Source organism: Chlorocebus sabaeus, chromosome 9 (genome assembly GCF_047675955.1).
Source record: "Chlorocebus sabaeus isolate Y175 chromosome 9, mChlSab1.0.hap1, whole genome shotgun sequence".
In the NCBI taxonomy this organism is placed as follows: domain Eukaryota; kingdom Metazoa; phylum Chordata; class Mammalia; order Primates; family Cercopithecidae; genus Chlorocebus; species Chlorocebus sabaeus.
In genome coordinates, this window is record NC_132912.1 from 27,258,160 (window position 1) to 27,279,570 (window position 21,411).

The window sequence follows — 21,411 nt, forward strand, 5'->3', positions numbered from 1 at the left end:
GATAAACTTTGAAATCAGAAAGATTAATAAAAATCAAAGTGGACAACATACACAGCCTAATTTCAGTAATTAATATAAAGCTTCAGTAATGAAGGCAGTGTGGTGCTACTGGGCTTAGAGCAGACCAACAGATCAATGGCACAAAATTAGAACCACACATAAATTGTCAACTGATTTATTTTTTATGTAGATGCCAAGTTACTCCTATCCTGAAGGACAGTCTTTTCACAAATGATGCTGAGACAAATGGGCAGCTTTTATGAGAAGGAAACGGACCTCTATCCATACGGCCCAACAAATACATGTGTATGGATCACAGGCCTAAATGTAAAATCAAAACTATTAGCTTAGAGGAGAAAACATAGATGACATTATTTGTAAGCTTGGAGTAGTCAATGTATTTCTTAGGATAAGAAAGCACTAACCATGAAAAAATATGATAAATTGGATTTATAAACTTTAAAAATTTCTTACCAAAATATACCATTAACAAAATGTGTAGAAAAGCCTCTGAATGGAAAAATAAATGATAAGATGCATTTTCACATATGAATGCATGTAGCAAATACAATGAAAATAATATTCCATTTATAGTATGAACCATACATACAATAGATGAATTTCAGGTATAAATATAAAGTAAAGGGAAAAAATAACAGAAAAGTTGTACCTTGTACTTGATTGTAAAGACTGTAAGAAAGATAACACTTCCTAATTTAGTGAAGATATTTTAACATAAGACTAATTAATTTTTATCAGTATATTTTAAATAATAATTTAAAATGGGATTTCCAAGTCAAGGAAACATGCCCTTGTTTTTAGTTTGTTGACCAATTTTTTTTTTTTTTTTTCTGAGATGGAGTCTCACTCTTGTCACCCAGGCTGGAGTGCTGTGGCATGATCTCAGCTCACTGCAACTTCTATCTCCCAGGTTCAAGTGATTCTCCTGCCTCAGCCTCCCAGGTAGCTGGGATTATAGGTGCACGCCACCATGCCTGGAAATTTTTGTATCTTCGGTAGTGACAAGGTTTCACCATGTTGGCCAGGCTGGTCTCGAACTCTTGACCTCAGGTGATCCACCCACCTTGGTCTCCCAGTAGTTTGTTGACTATTCTTAATAGTGCATTTAAAAAAATCAGATTGGATTGGGGCAATGAGGAATTATAGAATTGGTCTTTGATTTGTTAGTGGATATTCAAATAAACCTTCCAAAAAAGGTTAAGAATACTGGAATAAAAATTAGGCCATGAGCTGCCCCGAATACCATAACAAGAAACATAATCTTAAAAAATGTTCTGAAGATGTATGCTTTTGCTGAAGCTAAAACACACACCCCTAATATTGTTGAAATTGCACTTTGTAACACCGGGTAGCCTAGAAGATATAATGCCTCAATTGATTTTTGGTTTACTGAAGGCTGAGAACTAGAAATAAATGCATAGGAAATGTGTGCAGAAAAATCGAAAGAAAACCCTATACAAATGACAAGATTAATCATGGATATGGAATCAAGATTGACTCTCCAGAATGCCATGAAACCCGTTACTCCTACAATCACAGAACCAATAGCAAAAGTCACCCACAAGGAACAAAACGGATAAGGGATTAACAATAAGGAAACAATGAACATAGCTGCTGATGCAACCAATACATTTCGAACAGTGTTTTCTATTATTGCAGCATACTGATCAAAATATATAAATGCCTGGTTATATACTATTAGGGGAATTTGACAGTCTTCAGCTATGCGTCGTAATTGGAATAACATTATTTTCTTTTTGGTTGAGGAAGAAACATCTGTTGTCTGAATGAAGCCCCGGGAAGAAATGATTTCATTTGATGATGAAATATTAATATCATGCTGAAAATTTGGAAAGTTGCTTAAAAAATCAGGAATATTGTTCATAAAAGTATTCTTATCATTAGGATCTTGGCCGTTACCTTTTAAATATTGCACATATGCATCTAACCAAAACTCTGTAAGATTTTTATCTACATAGACATTTTTTTCAAAAATTTTAATACAGTTTTCCAGTTTTTGCCTAACATCTTCATTCCAGTAGTCAACTTTTTTAGTAACAATAACCATAACCCTGGGACCATAATCTGAAAAATAATCTTCCTCTACATTAAAATATGGTGTGATGTAGGAATCGTCACTTGCCAGATTTCGAAGGTCTAAACCTTCCTGCACATGGAAACACCCATATATACTGCTTATGATGTACAAAACGTATATAAAGACTACAAAATACTTGGACTCACTGCTTGTGAGAAAGGGGCCAAAATAGTCTCTAAAAAACAAATTCATTGGATGGACATCAGTTCCATGTTCGTCTGGGACAGAACCAAATGGGAAACAGCAGAACTTTTTAAATGAGGACCATTTTGGGTCAGCCTTTTTCAACCAGCGCAGGCAGACTACTTCTCTTTTACCATCCAAGGCCATAAATGCTCCAAAACAGGTGATGCTATAAAAATAGCAAAATAACAGGGTCGTTCCTGTATAGATGCAAAAACATTGTACGGACCTAAAAGAGCTCATAACCCCTGTATAGAAGGCCAGGATGTTAGTGATGGTGGTGATTGTAATAGACACTGCCACTTTTGAATAGACATTGGACATCCGCTCTGGTATGTCATCTGCAAGTCTGGTCTTATGCCAGGCAGAAATCATGATAAACATGTCATCGACCCCAACACCTGTAACAACAACAAAAAAAAGAAACAGAATCTTCATCTTCATACATATTACTATCCATTAAAAATTAAACAGCTTGGTTCAAACCATTTTCTTCTTCTATATCTTAAGGTTTTATTTATCTTGTCCAACCCTCTGATTAAATACTACCTTCTCTGTGATGCTTTCACCTGGTTGCCTCTGACTTTACAACAGAACTCATCACTCCTTCCTTTGTAATAAGTCTTTGCTTTGTACATACTCCTATTATGCACGTAGCGCAGTATACTCTACTCTTTGCTTAGAGTGTTTCCATGATGAGGTCAGGAAACCTGGCTAGATGGGTATCAGTCAAAGCAGCATGGGCAATGTGTGTCTTTGATTCCAATAGATTGCTTGAGAGATCATTTTCTCTTGTAAGATATTTCATGCTCAAGTACAGACACATCCAGCCAACATTCTGCTGCTTGAAATGTAAGCTGGACTTCATGTGTTCTACAGTGAGCATCTGGCTATCTCTGTGGTATGATTTGAGAGGCACCACATAGTTTATAGACATGCACAGGCACATACACAGATATAGTTTTTCTGCTAGTTTGTTTCTGATACCTAGGACGTTGGTATTCAAATTCCACTTGCCCAGTTCATTGTAATGAGATCAGAAATATGTGTCAAGGTAAATCTTAAGAATTCTTTACATATTAATGCCTACTAGATAATTAGTTCCTTTCCTCAGTGATATTTCAGATTGGTTGGAATAGGAGAACATCAGAGAATTTTCAAGTCATGACTGAAGCCTGGGAAAGGGGATTACCAAAAAAAAGGAACTGGAAAGGGCAGCATGAGCATGTTGCAGATAAATTTCACCTGCCTCCAACCTCCTACCAGACATGTGAGTAATGAATTGCGTTATGACAATAGGATAGCTATGATAACAATAGGCGATGGGAATTTTTCAGCTCCATTATAACCTTCTGGGACTACCATTGTATATGTGATCTGCTTTGTATATGCAGTCTATCTTTGACCCAAACATCGTTATGTAGTGAATAACGGTATAAGAAAAAAAATTTGACTTTTCAATTAATCAAGGGATGCAAATTAAACCACAAGTGAGACACTTGGTTTTCTTATTAATCAATATTAGCAAGACTGAGCATCTCTGGAGGGTTTTCTGCAAATGAAGACACTCAGTCCACTAGGGAGAAATGGAAATTGGCACACAATTTTTCAGTCCAAGTTTGCAACAAAGCAAAAGACTTAAAAAGGGAGTATCTTTGACTGTCAATTCTACTTCTAGGAATTTGTCCTAATTGGACAAATGCTCAAAAGTAGAACAAGTGTGTTCATTTTGGTGTCATTTATAATAGGAAAATATCGAAAACAACATAATCCCATAACGGTATGAGATTGGCCAAATCAAACAGAGCGTTAGATTGGAGTCATATTCAGTCTTTTTAAAAAGAGGTAGATATTTAATGTTAAACGAAAATTTCTTGTTATAAAATAAGATGTTTGAAATGGGGAGATAGCTACATGTGTATATTTGCACAGAACAAATTCTGGATGGATATACATAGAGATATTAGCAGGAATTATCCCTGAAGGGTGGAATTACAGTTGTTTTCCATTTTTCTTTGTATTTTTGGTAAGTTCAGAATTTATTTTACAGTAAGCATGAGAAAATAAAGATGTTTATATTTTGGAAAGTAGGCATCTTGGAAAAACTAATATTTGGTTTTCTGGGGGAGATAGTGAGTTGTGTACTGGATATTAGCTTATTTATTCTAGCTTTTCAAGGCATACCTTCCTCGTACACACTCACACCTAATCATCCAGTGTACCCCACAGCCATAAATAACTATAGTTAAGATGTATATAATTGATTTAATGTAAGCCATTTTGTAGAGTTTGCATGAAGGCCTAGGACTTTCTTGTATATTACTGTAGACTTTATAAACACTGGATACTTAGGCTACACCACATTTATTTAAAAATATATTTTTCTTTCTTCAATAATAAATTAACCTTAGCTTACTGTAACTTTATTATTTTATAAACTTTTAAGTTTTTAAAAATTTTTTTGGCTTTTTATAACACAGCTTAAAACACAAAAACATGGGACAGCTATACAAAATATTTTCTTTACTTATATCTTTAATCTATAAGCCTTTTTCTATTTTTAAACATTTTTATTTATTTTTTTTACTTTCTAAACTTTTTATTAAAAACTAAGATACAAAAACACATATGAGCATAGTAGTGCGTGCCTGTAGTCTCAGCTACTCAGGAGGCTGAGGTAGGAGAACCGCTCGAACCCAGGAGCCAAGATTGAGCCACTGCACTTCAGCCCGGGTGACAGGGTGAGGCTCCATCCCAAAAAACAAACCAAAACCCACACACTTTAGCCTAGGCCTTCATAGGGTCAGAATCATCACTATCACTGTCTTCCATCTCCACATCCTGTCCCACTGGAAGGTCTTCAGGACACGTGGAGTTGTCTGCTATGATAACAATGCCTTCTTCTGAAATATCTCCTGAATAACCTACATGAAGGTATTTTACAGTTAACTATTTTTTTCATAAGTTAGAGTATACTCTAAAATAATGACATAAAATTTAGCATAGTGAATATATAAAGCAGTAACAATTGCTTATTAAGTATTATGTTGTGTACATAATTGTATGTGCTATACTTTCATAAGACTGGCAGAGTTTGTTTACACCAAGATATAAGGAAAGAAAATATTATTGTACAGCTCTCCAATGTGTTTGTGTTTTAAGCTGTGCTATCACAAAAGTCAAAAAGTGTAAAAAATCTTTAAAGTTTATAAAATAATGAAGTTGCAGTAAGCTAAGGTTAACTTATTATTGAAGAAAGAAAACTACATTTTAAATAAACGTAGCATAGCTTAAGTGTCCAGTGTTTATAAAGTCTGCAGTAGTGTACAGGAATGTCCTATACCTTACGTTCACTCAACATTTATTCACTGACTTACCCGGAGCAACTCTCATTCTTGCAAGCTCCATTCGTGATAAGTACCCTGTACAGGTGGACCATTTTTTATATTTTCTACCACATTTTTACTGTACCTTTTCTATGTTTAGATATATTTAGATATACAAATACTTGCCATTGTGTGACAGTTACCTATAGTATTCAGCATAGTAACATGCCGTACAGGACCGCAGCCTAGGAGTAGGAGGCCAGCATAGCCGAGGTGCATTGTAGGATATACAACTGAGGTTTGTGTAAGTACACTCTAGGAAGTTTGCATGACAAAATTGCCTATGGAAGCATTTCTCAGACCCTCAATGTTAAGTGATACATGACTGTATTTTTAGTGATTCGTATTTTGTTTTTTACATGTGAACTGCTGTTCACGTACATGGTCTGTTTTTCCATTAGGATACTCGATCTTTCCACCTCTAGAGATATCCAGTTCAATTTCATTTCCCTGTTTCCTGGCACCTCATTTGTGAACTGTAGAGCCACCTCAATACAATTCTTTCCCTTATATCCCCTACCCTGCCACATACACAGTGTGTAGCCTCCTGTTTTGTTTTACTCACCTAGAATAAGAAATGGCGAATTGGCAACTATGATGACAAATGGCACCCCAATGTGCAACAGCAGGCCAAAGCCGCTCACCACTGCCAAGAAAGCAGAAATCACTCCAAAGGCTGCAACACACATTTTGTTTCGTATGCAGTCAAACCTGCAAAGTTGGAGGGAAAAATCATAGAATCTGTGGTGGCAGCTTTCATCAATGGATAACATTTTTGACTTGGACACGCAGTCAGAAATCTCTAAGGCAATAATTTCCACACATATCTTCTGGAGACCTTTAATTCCCAGGGACAATCTCAGACCAATTAAAAAAAAAAATAAATAAATAAAAGGAAAGAAAGGGAGCAGAAAAGTTAGAAATCTGTAAATCTGTACTTCTACCAACTTTCCTACATGTGATTCTTTGCAGCCAGCCAAGCACTAAGTCACTGACTGGCATTTTGGAACCACAAAGAAGTACTAAAACACTGCTAATGGCTAATTCCACTCTGATCTTCAGAAGGGTGTGAATGGAATATAACAGGTAATGAAGAGCAAACTGCACTAGAGAAAGAACATATAAGCAGTTATCTTTTCACCTATTCCTAATCTCTAACTAGCCACAATACAACATTAAATACCTCCTGTATTTCAAAGCTAGTACAATGTGTACTGTTGTTAACATACAGTAGGAAAGTCTTCTTTCAAGTTACTTTCAGGATTCTTCTCTACTGGTGAAGTGGGCTCTGTGGAAAAGTTGCTACGAATTTGGAAAAAATTAAAATGTGCTATATTTTAAATGACCCAATCTGTGCCTGTTTCCTTGGCAAACCAACAGGAATGGGACTATATACAGAATATTTTAAAGTATGATTCAGTGCTTTACCTCCTCAACAACCATAACGTTACCTTTTAAAATATTGGCAACAACCTCTGGTTTTAGATTTTACTTGTTAAAAATTGCTTCAGAACAAATGACTGATACCTGCATTCAGATATTCTAGTGGGGGAGAGAAACTAACTTTGGAATTAAAGTCTAGGAGCTGAGGAACTGGAACCACTGATTTCAAAACAGCAGGAACATGACTAAAGACCTGCAGGGGAGATCACATTTAAATAGATAAAATTATTCTTGCTAATAAAATGCCTGTACTGTTATTGTATTTCACTTTTTCTCAACCTGGTACTATGAATTTAGGTCAGGGCCCCAAGTAAACACACATACACATATAAATTCCAGGGCAAAAGTAAATTGCTTTGTTATAATAAAATCTCTTATTATAATTATTTTTTCTTTTGAGACAGACTTTTGCTCTTTTTGCCCAGGCTGGAGTGCAATGGCACGATCTTAGCTCACTGCAACCTCTGCCTCCCGGGTTCAAGTGATTCTCCTGTCTCAGCCACCCAAGTAGCTGGGATTACAGGCATGTGCCACCACACCTGGATAATTTTGTATTTTTAGTAGAGATGGAGTTTCACCATGTTGGCCAGCTGGGCTCGAACTCCTGATATCAGGTGATCCGCCTGCCTCGGCCTCCCAAAGTGCTGGGATTACAGGCATGAGCCACTGCGCCTGACCTATTATAATACATTTTTAAAACAACAATATTGGTTTATAGGAGTTTAAGATAAGAAAGTAAAAGAGATGAATTTCAAAATCAGAAAGATTTTGGATAAAAGGTATATATGACAAGGTTATGCCCATTCCTCCTTTTCTTAGCTGTGAATTTTTCTTAGGATAGAGGAGTGAAGTATAGTATTGATTATAGAGACTTTGGCTAGATATAAATAAAGTTCAGTACTATCTGTGGTTTCAGGCATCCATTGGATGTCTTGGATAGTATTCCTGTGGAAAAGCAGGGTATTACTATACATGAAATAGCATGAACTATAATTAAGTTCAATTTAGAGCATAGGCTTTTGGAAAAGTCTTATTTAAGTGACTTCATTGCAAGACAATAAATATAGAATCCTGAAATATGTTTGAATATGTGTCTTAAATGAGCTAAATGCGTGTATGCAAGGTATAACCTTCATATATGAGTGTGTGTGAGACAGGCAAAATGGGGATAAGTACTAGAACTGCCTAGGAAGCTCCACCCAGAACAGACATAAGAGACCCTCTGTGATAAGGGAAGAGGGGGAGCAAGAGGTATCCAGGGAATTTATAAAAGCACTTGTAGGCGGCCGGGTGCAGTGGCTCACGCCTGTAATCCCAGCACTTTGGAAAGCCAGAGGTGGGCGGATTACCTGAGGAGTTTGAGACCAGCCTGGCCAACGTGGCGAAACCCCGTCTCTACTAAAAATACAAAAATTAGCTGGGTGTGGTGGCGCATGCCTGTAATCCCAGCTACTCAGGAGGCTGAGGCAGGAGAATCGCTTGAACCCAGGAGGCGGAGGTTTCAGTGAGCTGAGATTGTGCCATTGTACTCCAGGCTGGGTGACAGAGTGAGACTCCATCTCAAAAAACAAAACACAAAACACCAAACACACACTTGGGAGAGGATCAATTTCATATTCACGACCAGAGAAGACATATGTTAGACTGTCGTGGCAGCATTCATATCTTAAGAATTTTTCAATTCCATTTCTCCTACTCTTTGAGCATGCTCCAGTCTGTGAACCACTCAGCAAGGTGGATAGTAGGAGAAGTGACAGGAGAGGCCTGGAATATCCCTTTTTCCCTATTAAAGGCTATTCCATGTAGCATGCTCCAGCTAGGAGAGGGTGAAAAACCTTAGCTTCAAATCAAGTTACCACTTTTGTTTATGACATGAACATGAACATGGACATTTTAATTCTGACTGGAGGACTTTTTGTCTTGCTTAAGAATTACCATAACATAGGGACTGCCTGAATTTTCATGAGGCAGAGGAAGAACTTGCTCTACCTAGTAAACTAACAGGAAACAAAGGGAGACAAAAATACAACTGCTTTATGTTTATACCTTATGAGTCTTGTGTTCAATATGGTGGTTACATAAGCATAGAAGAGTCTTTAGAGACAACTATAAATCATTTTCCAATTCTCTTATTAAATATTTTTCTGCGTTATTGTCCAAATCATTTGTAAAGATATGTAAGAACTGACTAGAATTTATATTTTCAAAACCAGTTATCTATCTAGTAGAAAAGTTTTGTCAAACCAATTATTAGTAACATGTAGATGGAATTTTTTAAATGCTTTATCCTACTAAGTTTAGTAGACTGAATTTTGCAGTTTTTTTTTTTTGTTTCTTTTTAAAGTTTCTTTGTTTCTAAGGGATGTGGTCCTTCTTTCCAGGGTAACAAAATTATGAGGTAGTTTATTGACCCAAAGAGGTCCCCAATGTCTTCACATCCCTTTACCTACTGAGACTTCATCTTTCTTTTCCATACATCTAAATAGTTAAATAATATTATTTGTCCCTAAACCTACCTACACGTAAGAATCAGCTAGAGAAATTTCTGAAATACAGATTTCCAGATTTAACCCCAAGATATTTTAATTTGGTAGGGTGGTGCCTAAGAATATCTGGTTTATGGCTCTCTGGGTGACTCTGATGTAAATTAATTAGAATATAATCTATGGGGTTCCTCCTACATCTAAATTCTGTTGTTTGATGATATCTTTCATATTTTAGTTTGAACTCAAACAAGAACACAAACTACCCTTAATGCCTAGAGAACAATTTTTAAGTGCTTAACAAGGTAAATTGCACATTAGAACAATGGAGACACTTAAGTCAATTAAATTCGAACTTAATTTTTTATGAAGAGAAAAGTACTATTTTAAATTAGTAGAAGTAGGATGTGCTTCCTGGTTCTACCAACTCATCTGCCTTCCAAACGGAACAATTAATCGTAACTGATGCAATATGTTAGGTAAAAAAGATACGCCAAATCAAACAAAACTGGCCACAATTTCTTTTACTATTCCATTCGATTGGACACTATTGCTGATGGGAAAAAATATTTTTAAAAATCACCAGGCTTAAAAAATAAGAGTTTAGCACGGCATGTCAGGAAAAATGGTAGAATAAGAAGCTCTTGTCCTCTCAAAGAATTATCAAAAAAACAAGCAGAAACTGTCAGAAGCAATTTTATGAACCCTGGAAAAAGTGAGAGCAACCAAGCGAGTGATGAACCAAAAAAAAAAAAAAAAAAAAGAAAAAGAAAAAGAAAAAATAGCCCCCTTTCTGGCATGGTGGCAGTGTTAAGGTAGCAGGGGTGTTAAAGTGGCCACAGTCTCAAAAGCAGAGGCAGTATTAAAGTGATGACAGCCTGAGTCCCAGTGTCAGAGTGTTTCACTGGATCTGGAGGGGGAAGAGCGAATTTTACTCAAGAAATATTGTATATGAAAGTTAGCTGGGTGTGGTGGCACATGCCTGTAATCACAGCTACTCAGGAGGCTGAGGCAGGAGAATGGCTTGAACCCGGGAGGCAGAGGTTGCAGTGAGCGGAGGTTGCGCCACTGCACTCCAGCCTGGGTGACAGAACAAGACTCCATCTCAAAAAAAAAAAAAAAAAAAAATATATATATATATACACACACACACACATATATAAAATATGTCTAGCTACACAAAGGACTCATGCAAGGTGCTCCTTTCTGTTTTGCTTAACTCAAAACTCAGGTTGAAAAAGGTGGCAAACACCGCAACCTGAATTAACAACCCTCAGATGGCTGGGGCAAGAGATTACACCCCAAATGTACAAAACACTAAGACAAAAGATGGGGAGCATTTCTCTGAGAATTTAGGACATTGAAAAGCAACTATACATACTGGGGAATTTAGAAAGTTACTATAAACAGTAACTAACTTGTATGAAGAAATAAAAATATCCAGTAAAAGGAAATGCATGGACAACTATAAAAGCAAGTATTGTTATATTTTTGGTTGTAACTCCACATTTTATTTTCTATAGAAGTTAAAAGACAAATGCATAAAAAATAACTGTAAATCTATGTTATAGGGCATACAATATATTAAGGTGTGATTTGTGACAAAGAGGAGAAGAGGTTCTTATATGGTTTTGGATTAAATTGGTATCAATTCAGTACAGACTATTTTAAATTTAGGATGTTATATAAAATCCCCATGGTAATCACAAAGAAAATCTCTAAAAATATCACAAAAGGGGATGAAAAGAGAATAAAAACAGCTCACTAGAAAAATATAAACTAAACATAAAAGAAAGCATAATGGAATGTCACTGTGATAGAAATCTTACCTGGTGCAGTATAATTCCCAAGTGTTTTGTACACCAGAAAAAAAAAAAAAAAAAAGCAATGTGGCGGCCAGGCGTGGTGGCTCACGCCTGTAATCCCCGCACTTTGGGAGGCTGATGAGGGTGGATCACGAGGTCAAGAGATCGAGACCATCCTGGCTAACACAGTGAAACCCTGTCTCTACTAAAAATACAAAAAATTAGCTGGGCGTGGTGGCAGACACCTGTAGTCCCAGCTACTTGGGAGGCTGAGGTAGGAGAATGGCATGAACCCAAGAGGCAGAGCTGGCAGTGAGCCGAGATTGTGCCACTGCACTCCAGCCTGGGCGACAGAGCCAGACTCTGTCTCAAAAAAAACAAAAGGAAATGTGGCTAGGCATAGTAGCTCATGCTGCACCCACCAGTGGGGGTGGTTCACAATCTAATCCCACTACTTTGGGAGGTTGAGGTGAGAGGATCACTTGAGGCCAGGAGTTCAAGGCCAGCCTAGGCAACACAGCAAGATCCTGTCTCTACAAAAAATAATAAAAATTAGCCAGATGTGGTGGCATGTGCCTGTAGTCCCAGCTACTCAGGAGGCTGAGGTGGGAGGATTGCTTGAGTTTAGGAGTTCAAGGCTGCAGTAAGTTATGATTGTGCCACTCCACAGCAGCCTGGGCAACAGGGAAATACCCTGTCTGAAAAGAAAAAAGAAATGTGAAAAAAATAAAGCATAACAAAGGAAATGAAGGACAAAAAAGTTATAAGACAGATAGAACATAAAAAAGTTAAAAGTTCTTTCTTGTCAGCAATTACCTTAAATGTAAATAGATTAAACTCTCCAATCAAAAGACAGGTTGGCAGAATGGATAAAACAACATGTTCTAACTATATGCTGTTTACAGACTTACTTTATCTCCAAAAATATAAGTAGATTGAAAGTATATAAAAAGATACTCTACACAAATAGTAACCAAAATAGAGCAGGAGTGGCTACACTAACATCAGGCAAAAAAGACTTAGAGACAAAGGAGTACATTATATATTGATAAAAGGGTCAATTCCCCAAGAAGCTATAACTACTGTAAACATATGTGCACTGCATAACAGAGACCCAAAATACATGAAGTAAATATTGACAGAAGTGAAGGGGGGGATAGAGCGCTCTACAATAATAGCTGGAGAGGACTAGGCGTGGTGACTTACACCTATAATTTCAGCACTTTGGGAGGCTGAGGTGGGTGGATCACTTGAGGTCAGGAGTTTGAGACCAGCCTGGGCAACATGGTGAAACCCCATCTCTACAAAAAATAAAAAATCAGGTGAGCATGGTGATGCACACCTGTAATCCTAGCTATTCGGGAGGCTGAAGTAGAAGAATTGCTTGAACCTGGGAGGTGCAGGTTACAGTGAGGCAAGATTGTGTCCCTGCACTTCCGCCTGGGTGACAGAGTGAGACTCCATCTCAAAAAAAAAAAAAAAAAAGCTGGACAATGCAATATACCACTTTCATCAATGCATAAAACATCTGAGCAGAATATCAATAAGGACACAGAGAAATGAACAACACTACAAACCAATTAGACTCTATGGAAATATATAGAAGACTCAACCCAATGACAGCAGAATATACACTCTTCTTTAGTGCCCATGGAACATTCTCCAGGATAGATCATACATTTGACTGTAAAACAAGTCTGAACAAATTTTAAATGATTGAAGTTATACAGTGTATGTTTTTCTAACCAACAATAGAATAAAGCTAAAAATCAACAATAGAAGGAAAACTGGAATATTAACAAATCTACAAAAATGTAACAATACACTATTAAACAATCAAGGGACATTAGAAAATAGTTAAGAATGAAAATGAACACACAACGTAACATAACTTATGGGATACAGTGATAATAGTGCTCAGAGGGAAATTTATAGCTGTAAATACTTACATTAAAAAGAAAAAAGATTTCAAATCAATAACTTAACACCTTGTGGATCTAGGGAAAGGAGGGAAAACCAAACCCAAAGCTAACAGAGGTGTCTTAGTCTGTTCTGCCCACTGTAACAAAACAGACTGAGAAACTTATAAACAACAGAAAACTGCTTCTTACAGTACTAGAGGCTGCGAAATCCAAGGTCAAGGCCAAAGATTTGGTGTCTAGTGAGGGTTTGCTCTTTGCTCCATAGATGGTGCCTTCTTGCTATGTCCTTACATGGTGGAAAGGGCTAATAAGCTCCCTCGGAATTCTTTTTAAGAGTATCAGTCCCATTCTAATCACCTCTCAAAGGCCCACCTCGTATTACTATCACACCAGGAATTAGGTTTCCACATAGGAATTTTGGGAGGACACAAACATTCAGGCCACAGGAAAAAGGAAGGAAAGAATAAAGATTAGAACAGAGGTGAATACAGAATAGAAAAACAATAGAATGAATCAATCCAAAAGTTGGTTACTTGAAAAGATCAACAAAATTGATTAAATTTTACCTAGTGTCACAAAGAAAAAGAGAAGACACAAATAACTAAAGCTGACATGAAAGCGGAGACGTTACTACTGACCTTATAGAAATAGAAAAGTTTATAAGAGAATATTATCAAAAACTGTATGTCAACAAACTGGATAACCTAGATGGAATGCATGAATTCCTACAAAAACACAAATGATCTAAACTGACTTAAGGTGAAATAGAAAATCTCAAGACCTGTAACAAAAGATTAAACCAGTAATAAAAAAACTCCCAACAAGGAAAAGTCCAGGACCAGATTTCACTGATGAATTCTACCAAACATCTAAAGTGGAGGTAACAGGAATCCTTCTCAAACTCTTCCAAAAAATTGAAGAGGAGGGAACATTTCTTAACTCACTCTGGGAGACCATCATTACACTGATACAATGCTAGACAATGACATCATAAGAAAAGAAAACTACAAACCAATAGCTCTCATGAATACAGGTGCAAAAGTCATTAACAAATACCAGTAAGTCCAATCCAAAGCATATTAAAAGGATTATACATCATAGTCAGCTGGGATTTATCCCAGAAAGGTCATTGGGAGAAAGTCAATCAACGTAATATACCATATTTATAGAACAAAAGACAACAACCACATGACCATCTTACTAGATGTTTAAAAGGCACTTGACAAAATCCAACACCCTTTCATAATAAAAACACTAAAAAACTAGGAATATGAAGGAAAATTCCTCAAAATAGTAAAGACATTTATAAAAATAGTAAAACTAACATCATGCTCAAGGGTGAAAGAATGAAAGCTTTCCTCTAAGATCAGATCAGATCAGAAACAAGACAGAAAAGATGCCCTACTTTCCCCATTGATACGCGATGTTGTATTTGAAGTTGTAGCCAGAGCAATTAGATTAAAAAAATGTATAAATAAAAAGCATCTAAATTGGAAGGGAAGAAATATAACTCTCCCTCCTCAGAGATCACATGATTGTATACCTGAAAATTACCAAAGAATCCAGAAGAAAACTACTAGAGTTAATAAATTCAGCACAACTTCAGGATACAAGATCAACACTAAAAAATTAGTTGTGCTTTTATACATATGCAATAAACAATCCAAAAAGGAAATTAAGAAAGCAATTCCATTTAAATAGCTCTAAATGAATGAAACACCTAAGAATAATTTTAACCAAGGAGGTGAAGAATCTGCACACTGAAAACTACCAAATAAGGTAAAAGAAACTTAAAAAGACCTAGATAAATGGAAAGATCCTTAGTTCCTGGGTTGCCAGACTCAATATTGCTAAAATGCCAGTCCTACTCAAAACAGTCTGCAGATTCAACACAACCCCCATCAAAATTCCAACAGCCATTTCCCCCCAAGAAATAGAGAAGCTGATTCTTAAATTCATATGGAATTGCAAGGAGTCTCGGATGATCTATGTAATCTTGAAGAAGAAGAACAAAGGAATCAGTATTATTCAGCCATAAAACGCAATGGGGTTCTGATACATGCTACAAGGATGAACCTTGAAAATATTCTGCCTAGTGAAATGAGCCAGTCACAAAAAGACAATTATATGATTCCACTATATGAAACCTTTAGGAAAATTCACAGAGACAAAGTAGATTAAAGGTCAACTGGCACTGGGTGGGGGTGGTGGTGGTGGTGATGGGGAATTTATTGCAAAATGGTAACAGAGTTCCTGTTTGGGTTGATGTAAAATATTTGAAAACAGATAGTTGTGATGGTTGCACGCCAGTGTGGATGTAATTAATGCCACTGAATTGTACACTTAAGAATGGCTAGAATAGCATATATGTCATATATAATATTTTACCATAATAAAGTATTTTTCATAAAGTAAGAGATTTAAAAACTAATCAAAGCTTTTTACCTAAAGCATGACGTGACTGCAAACAGAATGATGAGAACGTATGCCAGGTGAAACACAGGGATCACAGTCATAGAAGTTGCCTGAAATTCCAGCTGTCTGGAAAGCGATGTAAAGTGGACCACCTGCCACAAAAATATACTCAGATAAATAACTTTTAATGACAATATTTGTGTGTGAGTTACAAAAACTATTGAAACACTTTATTTTAGTGATGAAACAATGTTAAAATTCAGCAAAAGATAAAAATACATGGATTATGACTTCAGAATAGAGAAAACAATGTCAATTTGCTTCTTTCCACACATCTATAGATTCCCCAAGTTTCTTGCAAATTCAAAGTTTAAATAAAACTCCTGAATAAATAAAATCTGAATTTTATATAAAACTTTGAAATCTTTTTTTTTTTTTTTTGAGACAGGGCCCTCAACCTCCTGGGCTCAAGTGATCCTCCTGCCTTGGCCTTACAAATAGCTGGGACTACAGGTGTGTGCCACCACGACTGGCTAACTTTTGTATTTTTTTTTGCCAGGTTGCCCCAGCTAGTCTTGAAACCCTGGACTCAAGCAGTCTACCTGCCTTGGTGTCCCAAAATGCTAGGATTACAGGTGTGAGCCGCCACGCCCAGCCTGAAGCTGTTTAATCTTGTTCTCATTAATAGCTGCAGAAATTAGCAACTTTTTCTAAATTTGTATTAGGTTGGTGTCTTTTACTATTTCAATTGCATAAATATTTCAGGAGGGCCTGGCCTTTGAAAGCTCTTTCCAGCAGGTGTCTCTTTCACTAGGCTTATTTATACATCTTTATTAATAGAGTTGCAGATCCACCAATAACTGAACAGCTACTATGTACCTCACACTAAGCCAGGGGCTGCTTTGTATGTATCTAACTTGAAAAATGCTAAGCTAGTTATCTTCTTAACACTACAGAACTTTTACTTACAAGACGGTTTGTTTTTTAATCCCAATGAGCTCCAAGCAAGTTTTAGGGGCTCCCCCAAACCAGTGAAGAATTTAACTAAAAGTAGAATTTCAGAATACTGTAATTTAATTAGAAACCAAACCCCAAAATTAAACATGAAGATCAGTGTCTGTACCGAACAGGCCCATCGGGTGGACGAAGGATTTGTGTTATCGACTAGAATGTTACTCAGGATTTACGATTTCTGGCATCCGTCGGTGTTAAGAAAATTGGATTGAGTACCAAATACGGTAGAGCACACCCAGCCTAGAGGCAAGGGCTCCATAAAGTAGTCAGGAGGTGCTTTTGTTAGGGTTCAGGGGAGCAAGTCTTCCTCGTCCCTCTGACCTTCTCCTGGCCTCCCTGTAAACCCAAACCACCAGGTACCTCAATTTTCTTCAAGGCCAAGGTGTTTGTAATGTTAGTAAATTGGTCGAGGAAATGGGTGAGCCACTGCTTGCTCTGCACGCTGTCCTCACGGTCCTCGGTCTTCAGGTAGTACAGCAGCCGCATGGCTTTGGCCCGCAGGAGTAAGTGGCCCATTCCTAGGCTGCCCCCCAAGATGCGTCCTCCAAAGAAGCCAGTCAGGTAGAGGGGATGCCCGCCGTGGCTGTAGATGGGGAAGGAGATGCTGCTCAGGTTGAGCGTTTTGTCCATCTGCCAGGCGTACAGCAGCGGGTTGGGGCGCACGCAGAGCGCCCTGTACCTCGCGCACACCTGCTGGTACTGGATCTGGCTTCCGTCTTCCAGGGCCACACGCAGATCCTGCACCGCGCCGTCCAGTTTGCTGACTTCTGCAAAGGTGGCCGGGTCCAGCAGTGAGTCGCTGTAGGAGACCACCAGAAGCGAGGCGAAATTGGCTTCGGTGCTCCTCCTGGAGGCGGAGAAGCGGTAGGAGTCGTTAGTGGTGAAATGGCCCTGCACGAAGCGCCGCTCCGCCTTGGCTGGGCCCCCCACCGGGGTGTACTGCTCCTCTAGGTCTTCCTCTTCCTTTTCGGGTAGGTACAGGAAGCCGGTGCCCAGCGCCGCTGTCAGCATCAAGGGCGCCAGCAGGAAGATCCAGGGGTGCGCGCCCACCTGCCACCCCAGCCACTGGAAGGCGCGGGACAGCGGCGCCTCTAGGCAGTCGGTGTGACAGCGGTGCCGGTGCTTGCAGATGGCCCTGGGTTCCGGGGTTTCCTCCTCCGGAAGGGGTGCATCGTCCAGCTCCAACCGCAGGCGGGGTGCATCATCCAGCACCGACGGCCGGGGGGATGCATCGTCCCCCTCTGGCAGGGGTGCATCGTCCCGCTCCAACGCCGGGGTTCCTGGGGTTTCGGGGGGTCTCGGGGATGCCAGGGGTCCCAGGGGTGGCTGGTTGCCCTCCGACTCCGATTCCTCAGATTTCTGGTACCACTCTGGCCCGGTCGCCGAGTCCTGCTTGGTGAGCTTGGGCTTCTGCTCTGGGCTCGGCCTGGGCTCGGGCTCCACCCAAGGCATTGATTCTTCCTCTAAGGAAGCGCAGGAGGGACAGCAGGCGAAAAGTAGCTGCGGAGATCCCACCAGACGGTTTCCTAGCCCCACCCAACGCTTTCCTGGCCCCACCCAACGGTTTCCTGGAGGAATTCTAGGGGAGTTTGGCTCCAGCCGCGCGCCGGAAGCGGAGGCTGCATTGGGAGCACGTGTTTTGCCCCGTCGCCCAACTCATCTGAAATGTGTTTGTGGTGTCCCTGGTTTCTCAGGGGTTCTGCACATACAAGGAACGCTTCTTTAAGGTCATCAAATGTGTGCCTATCCTATGGGACTCGCAATTTATTGGGAGAATTTGGGTGTTTCTTCCACGCACACAAATGGCACAGAAATTCCACGTGTCCTGAGTGACAGATTTTACCTTTCTTGGCGTTCACCCAGTAGCAGTTTCGGGTGAGACTTTTGTGAACCTGACGCACTTGACTTAGTTATTATTTTTATTTTCTGTCCACAAGTGTAACATATACATACATTCTCCTAGTAAAAAGAAGTAAATGCATAGAATGAAAAGTGGGAAAAAAATCAAAATCTTTCACTCCCATTCCTCTTAAAAGAAGTGTTAAAAAGTGGGTCTGCATCCTTACCAACCCTTTCTATGCATATACATGCATATCAAAGATGTAGCAAATATACCTTTTTCGTAAATACTACCGCACTATTTGTGTTATGTAGATTACATTTTTCATCTACAGTGGCAGAAGATTTGAACATGTCAGTGCATATGGATTTATCTTATTTTTTTGAACTGCTCTATGCTTTTCCAATGTATGGATGAAACAATTTAGGAAGAATCTTATTGATGGACCCATACATTGTTTAGTCATTTGCTTTTATAAACAGTGCTCAGTAAATAAATATCATTTTTTAAACCTGTACGTAAGAACCGTATCTGTGAGAAATAATTTTTTAGAGTGGATTCACCAGGCCAAAGGATAGGTTCTTTTAAATTTTTAGAGCTATTGAGAAATTAAAATCCAAAGAAGTTGTATTGATTTATACCCTCATAAGCAATATATGAATTTGCCATAGCCTATCCTACAATGTTGGCAAAGTGGTTTGTGCCAGTGGCATCTTACTTTGGTTTAATTTTGAATGTACTGCTTGGTATCCTTATCTTTCCTTTTTGAGTGAACTATCATATCTTTTGCATGCCTATTCCATTCAATAGTTTTCCTATTGGATTTTAGGATTTTCTTCTTGATTTATATGTTAAAGAAATGACCACTTTTCTTGTGGTCAGAGTTACAAGCCTCCCCTCTCCCCTCATTTTTGTTATTGCCATGGCTTATTTTTGTAATTTAGTTAATGAATACTTTTCTTTCATGAATCCCATTTTTTGTCATAATAAATTTTTCTTTTTTTGTGATTATAATTGCTGTGGTTTGAATGAATGTGTCCTTCCAAAATTCAAAGGTTGGAACCCAAACCCCAATGTGATAGCCTTTAGAGGTGATTAAGTCATGATGGTAGACCTCTTGTGAATGGGAGTAGTGACCTTATAAAAGGGCTGGAGATAACTAGCTAGGCCGTTTTGCCCTTCCACCCTTTCGCCAGGTGAGGACATAGGCTTCCTTTCCTCCAGAGGGTGCAGCAACATGGCACCAACTTGGAAGCAAAGACTGGGCCCTCCAGACACCAAACCTGCCAACATCTTGATTTTGGACTTCTCCCATCCAGAACTGTGAGAAATAAATTCCTGTTGTTTGTAAACAGGATCTCAGATATTTTGTTATAACCGCACTAATGGACTAATACAATAATTATCTGCTTTTTAAAAATTTAAATATTAATCCATCTGGAATTTATTTTAGTTTAATGTAAGCAGTTAAGAATCAATGACATTAAGTGATTGTTGTCAACTAAAAACTGTGCTACCGTTTCCATCATAATATGGAATTGTAATTGAAATATGGCTGTCCAATCAAGGATTACATTTTCGAGTCCCCTTTGGTCCCTTGTGTGGCCTTGTGACCAGTAATCAGCTACAGAATGTAAGTAGAAGTGATGGGTGTTACTTCCAGACCAAGACCTTTAATAATTGCTCTGTCTCATCCCATCATCTAGACACAGGTGACAGAGGAACCTACTTGAACTGTGGTATATAAACTGGCAGGAACCTGGGTTTCTGAAGCATTCCGGGCAAGATACCTAGTCACTGACCAGGAACATCTGTAGTGACTGTTACATGAGTGAGCGATATATTTGTATTGTGATAAGCCACTAAAATGTTGTGGCTTATTTATTAAAATGATCAGTTTGGCTTTACTACTGGGTAACCCATGAAGATATAGCCATCCCTAACACTCATATCTGAGCACACTTTATTTTACTTAGTCAGCACTCTACCTGTTGACATTGAAAGAGAGGTGTTAATTACATAGTGTTTGAAAAGGAGCTGGAAGAAAGGTGGTTTGTCAGTGGGTGTACTTCAGGATTAGCCAGTGTTAAAATTCTATTCAGTGCACTGGCGTCATCCACATTGGTAGATCTGACTATGGCAGTATCTGAAAGCAAAAAGCAGAAGTACATCAAACCAGTCCATGCTTATTTTAATTCAACTATCGATAATAATACTTCATTTAAAATAAGGCATCCAAAACAAATTTAAGTGAGATGGTTTGCCAGGACAACAGAAGAAGCCAGTTTTGGCTGCAGAAGACAGAGTTAACAATTGCATTGGAATCTTGTCAATAACCCATATTAAGCAAAATACCCCTTTTTTGTTAATATAAGTGAATAATCAAAGTTTATGTCTGAGGAATAGCATGAAGAAGGAGGAAGATGAGCTAATAAAATATCTAAAGTAATTGAAGGACAAATATTTGGTGATTAAATCAATGTTGAATTAAAAAATGATGAAGCATGGCCAGGCCCGGTGGCTCACACCTGTAATCCCAGCACTTTGGGAGGCCAAGGCAGGTGAATCACTTGAGGTCAGGAGTTTGAGAGCAACCTGGCTAACATGGTGAAACCCTGTCTTTACTAAAAATACAAAAAATTAGCTGGACATGGTGGCGCATGCTTGTAGTCCCAGCTACTCAGGAGGCTGAGACAGGAGGATTGCTTGAATCCGGGAGGCAGAGGTTGCAGAACCAAGATCGTGCCACTGCATGGCAACCTGGGCGACAGAGTGAGACTTTGTCTCAAAACAAAACAAAA

General features: G+C 38.5%; 1 protein-coding gene across 1 annotated transcript; it reads right to left on the reverse strand.

The window, feature by feature from the left end:
- Positions 1–571: 571 nt before the first annotated feature.
- Positions 572–18,319, reverse strand: PTCHD3 (patched domain containing 3). The gene is made up of 4 exons (XM_073019542.1): positions 17,131–18,319; positions 15,787–15,908; positions 6,254–6,399; positions 572–2,703 (listed from the first exon to the last, which is right to left on the reverse strand). The coding sequence occupies exons 1-4, from the start codon at positions 18,220–18,222 to the stop codon at positions 1,196–1,198; spliced, it is 2,868 nt and encodes a 955-aa protein (XP_072875643.1). The 5' UTR covers positions 18,223–18,319; the 3' UTR covers positions 572–1,195.
- Positions 18,320–21,411: the final 3,092 nt, after the last annotated feature.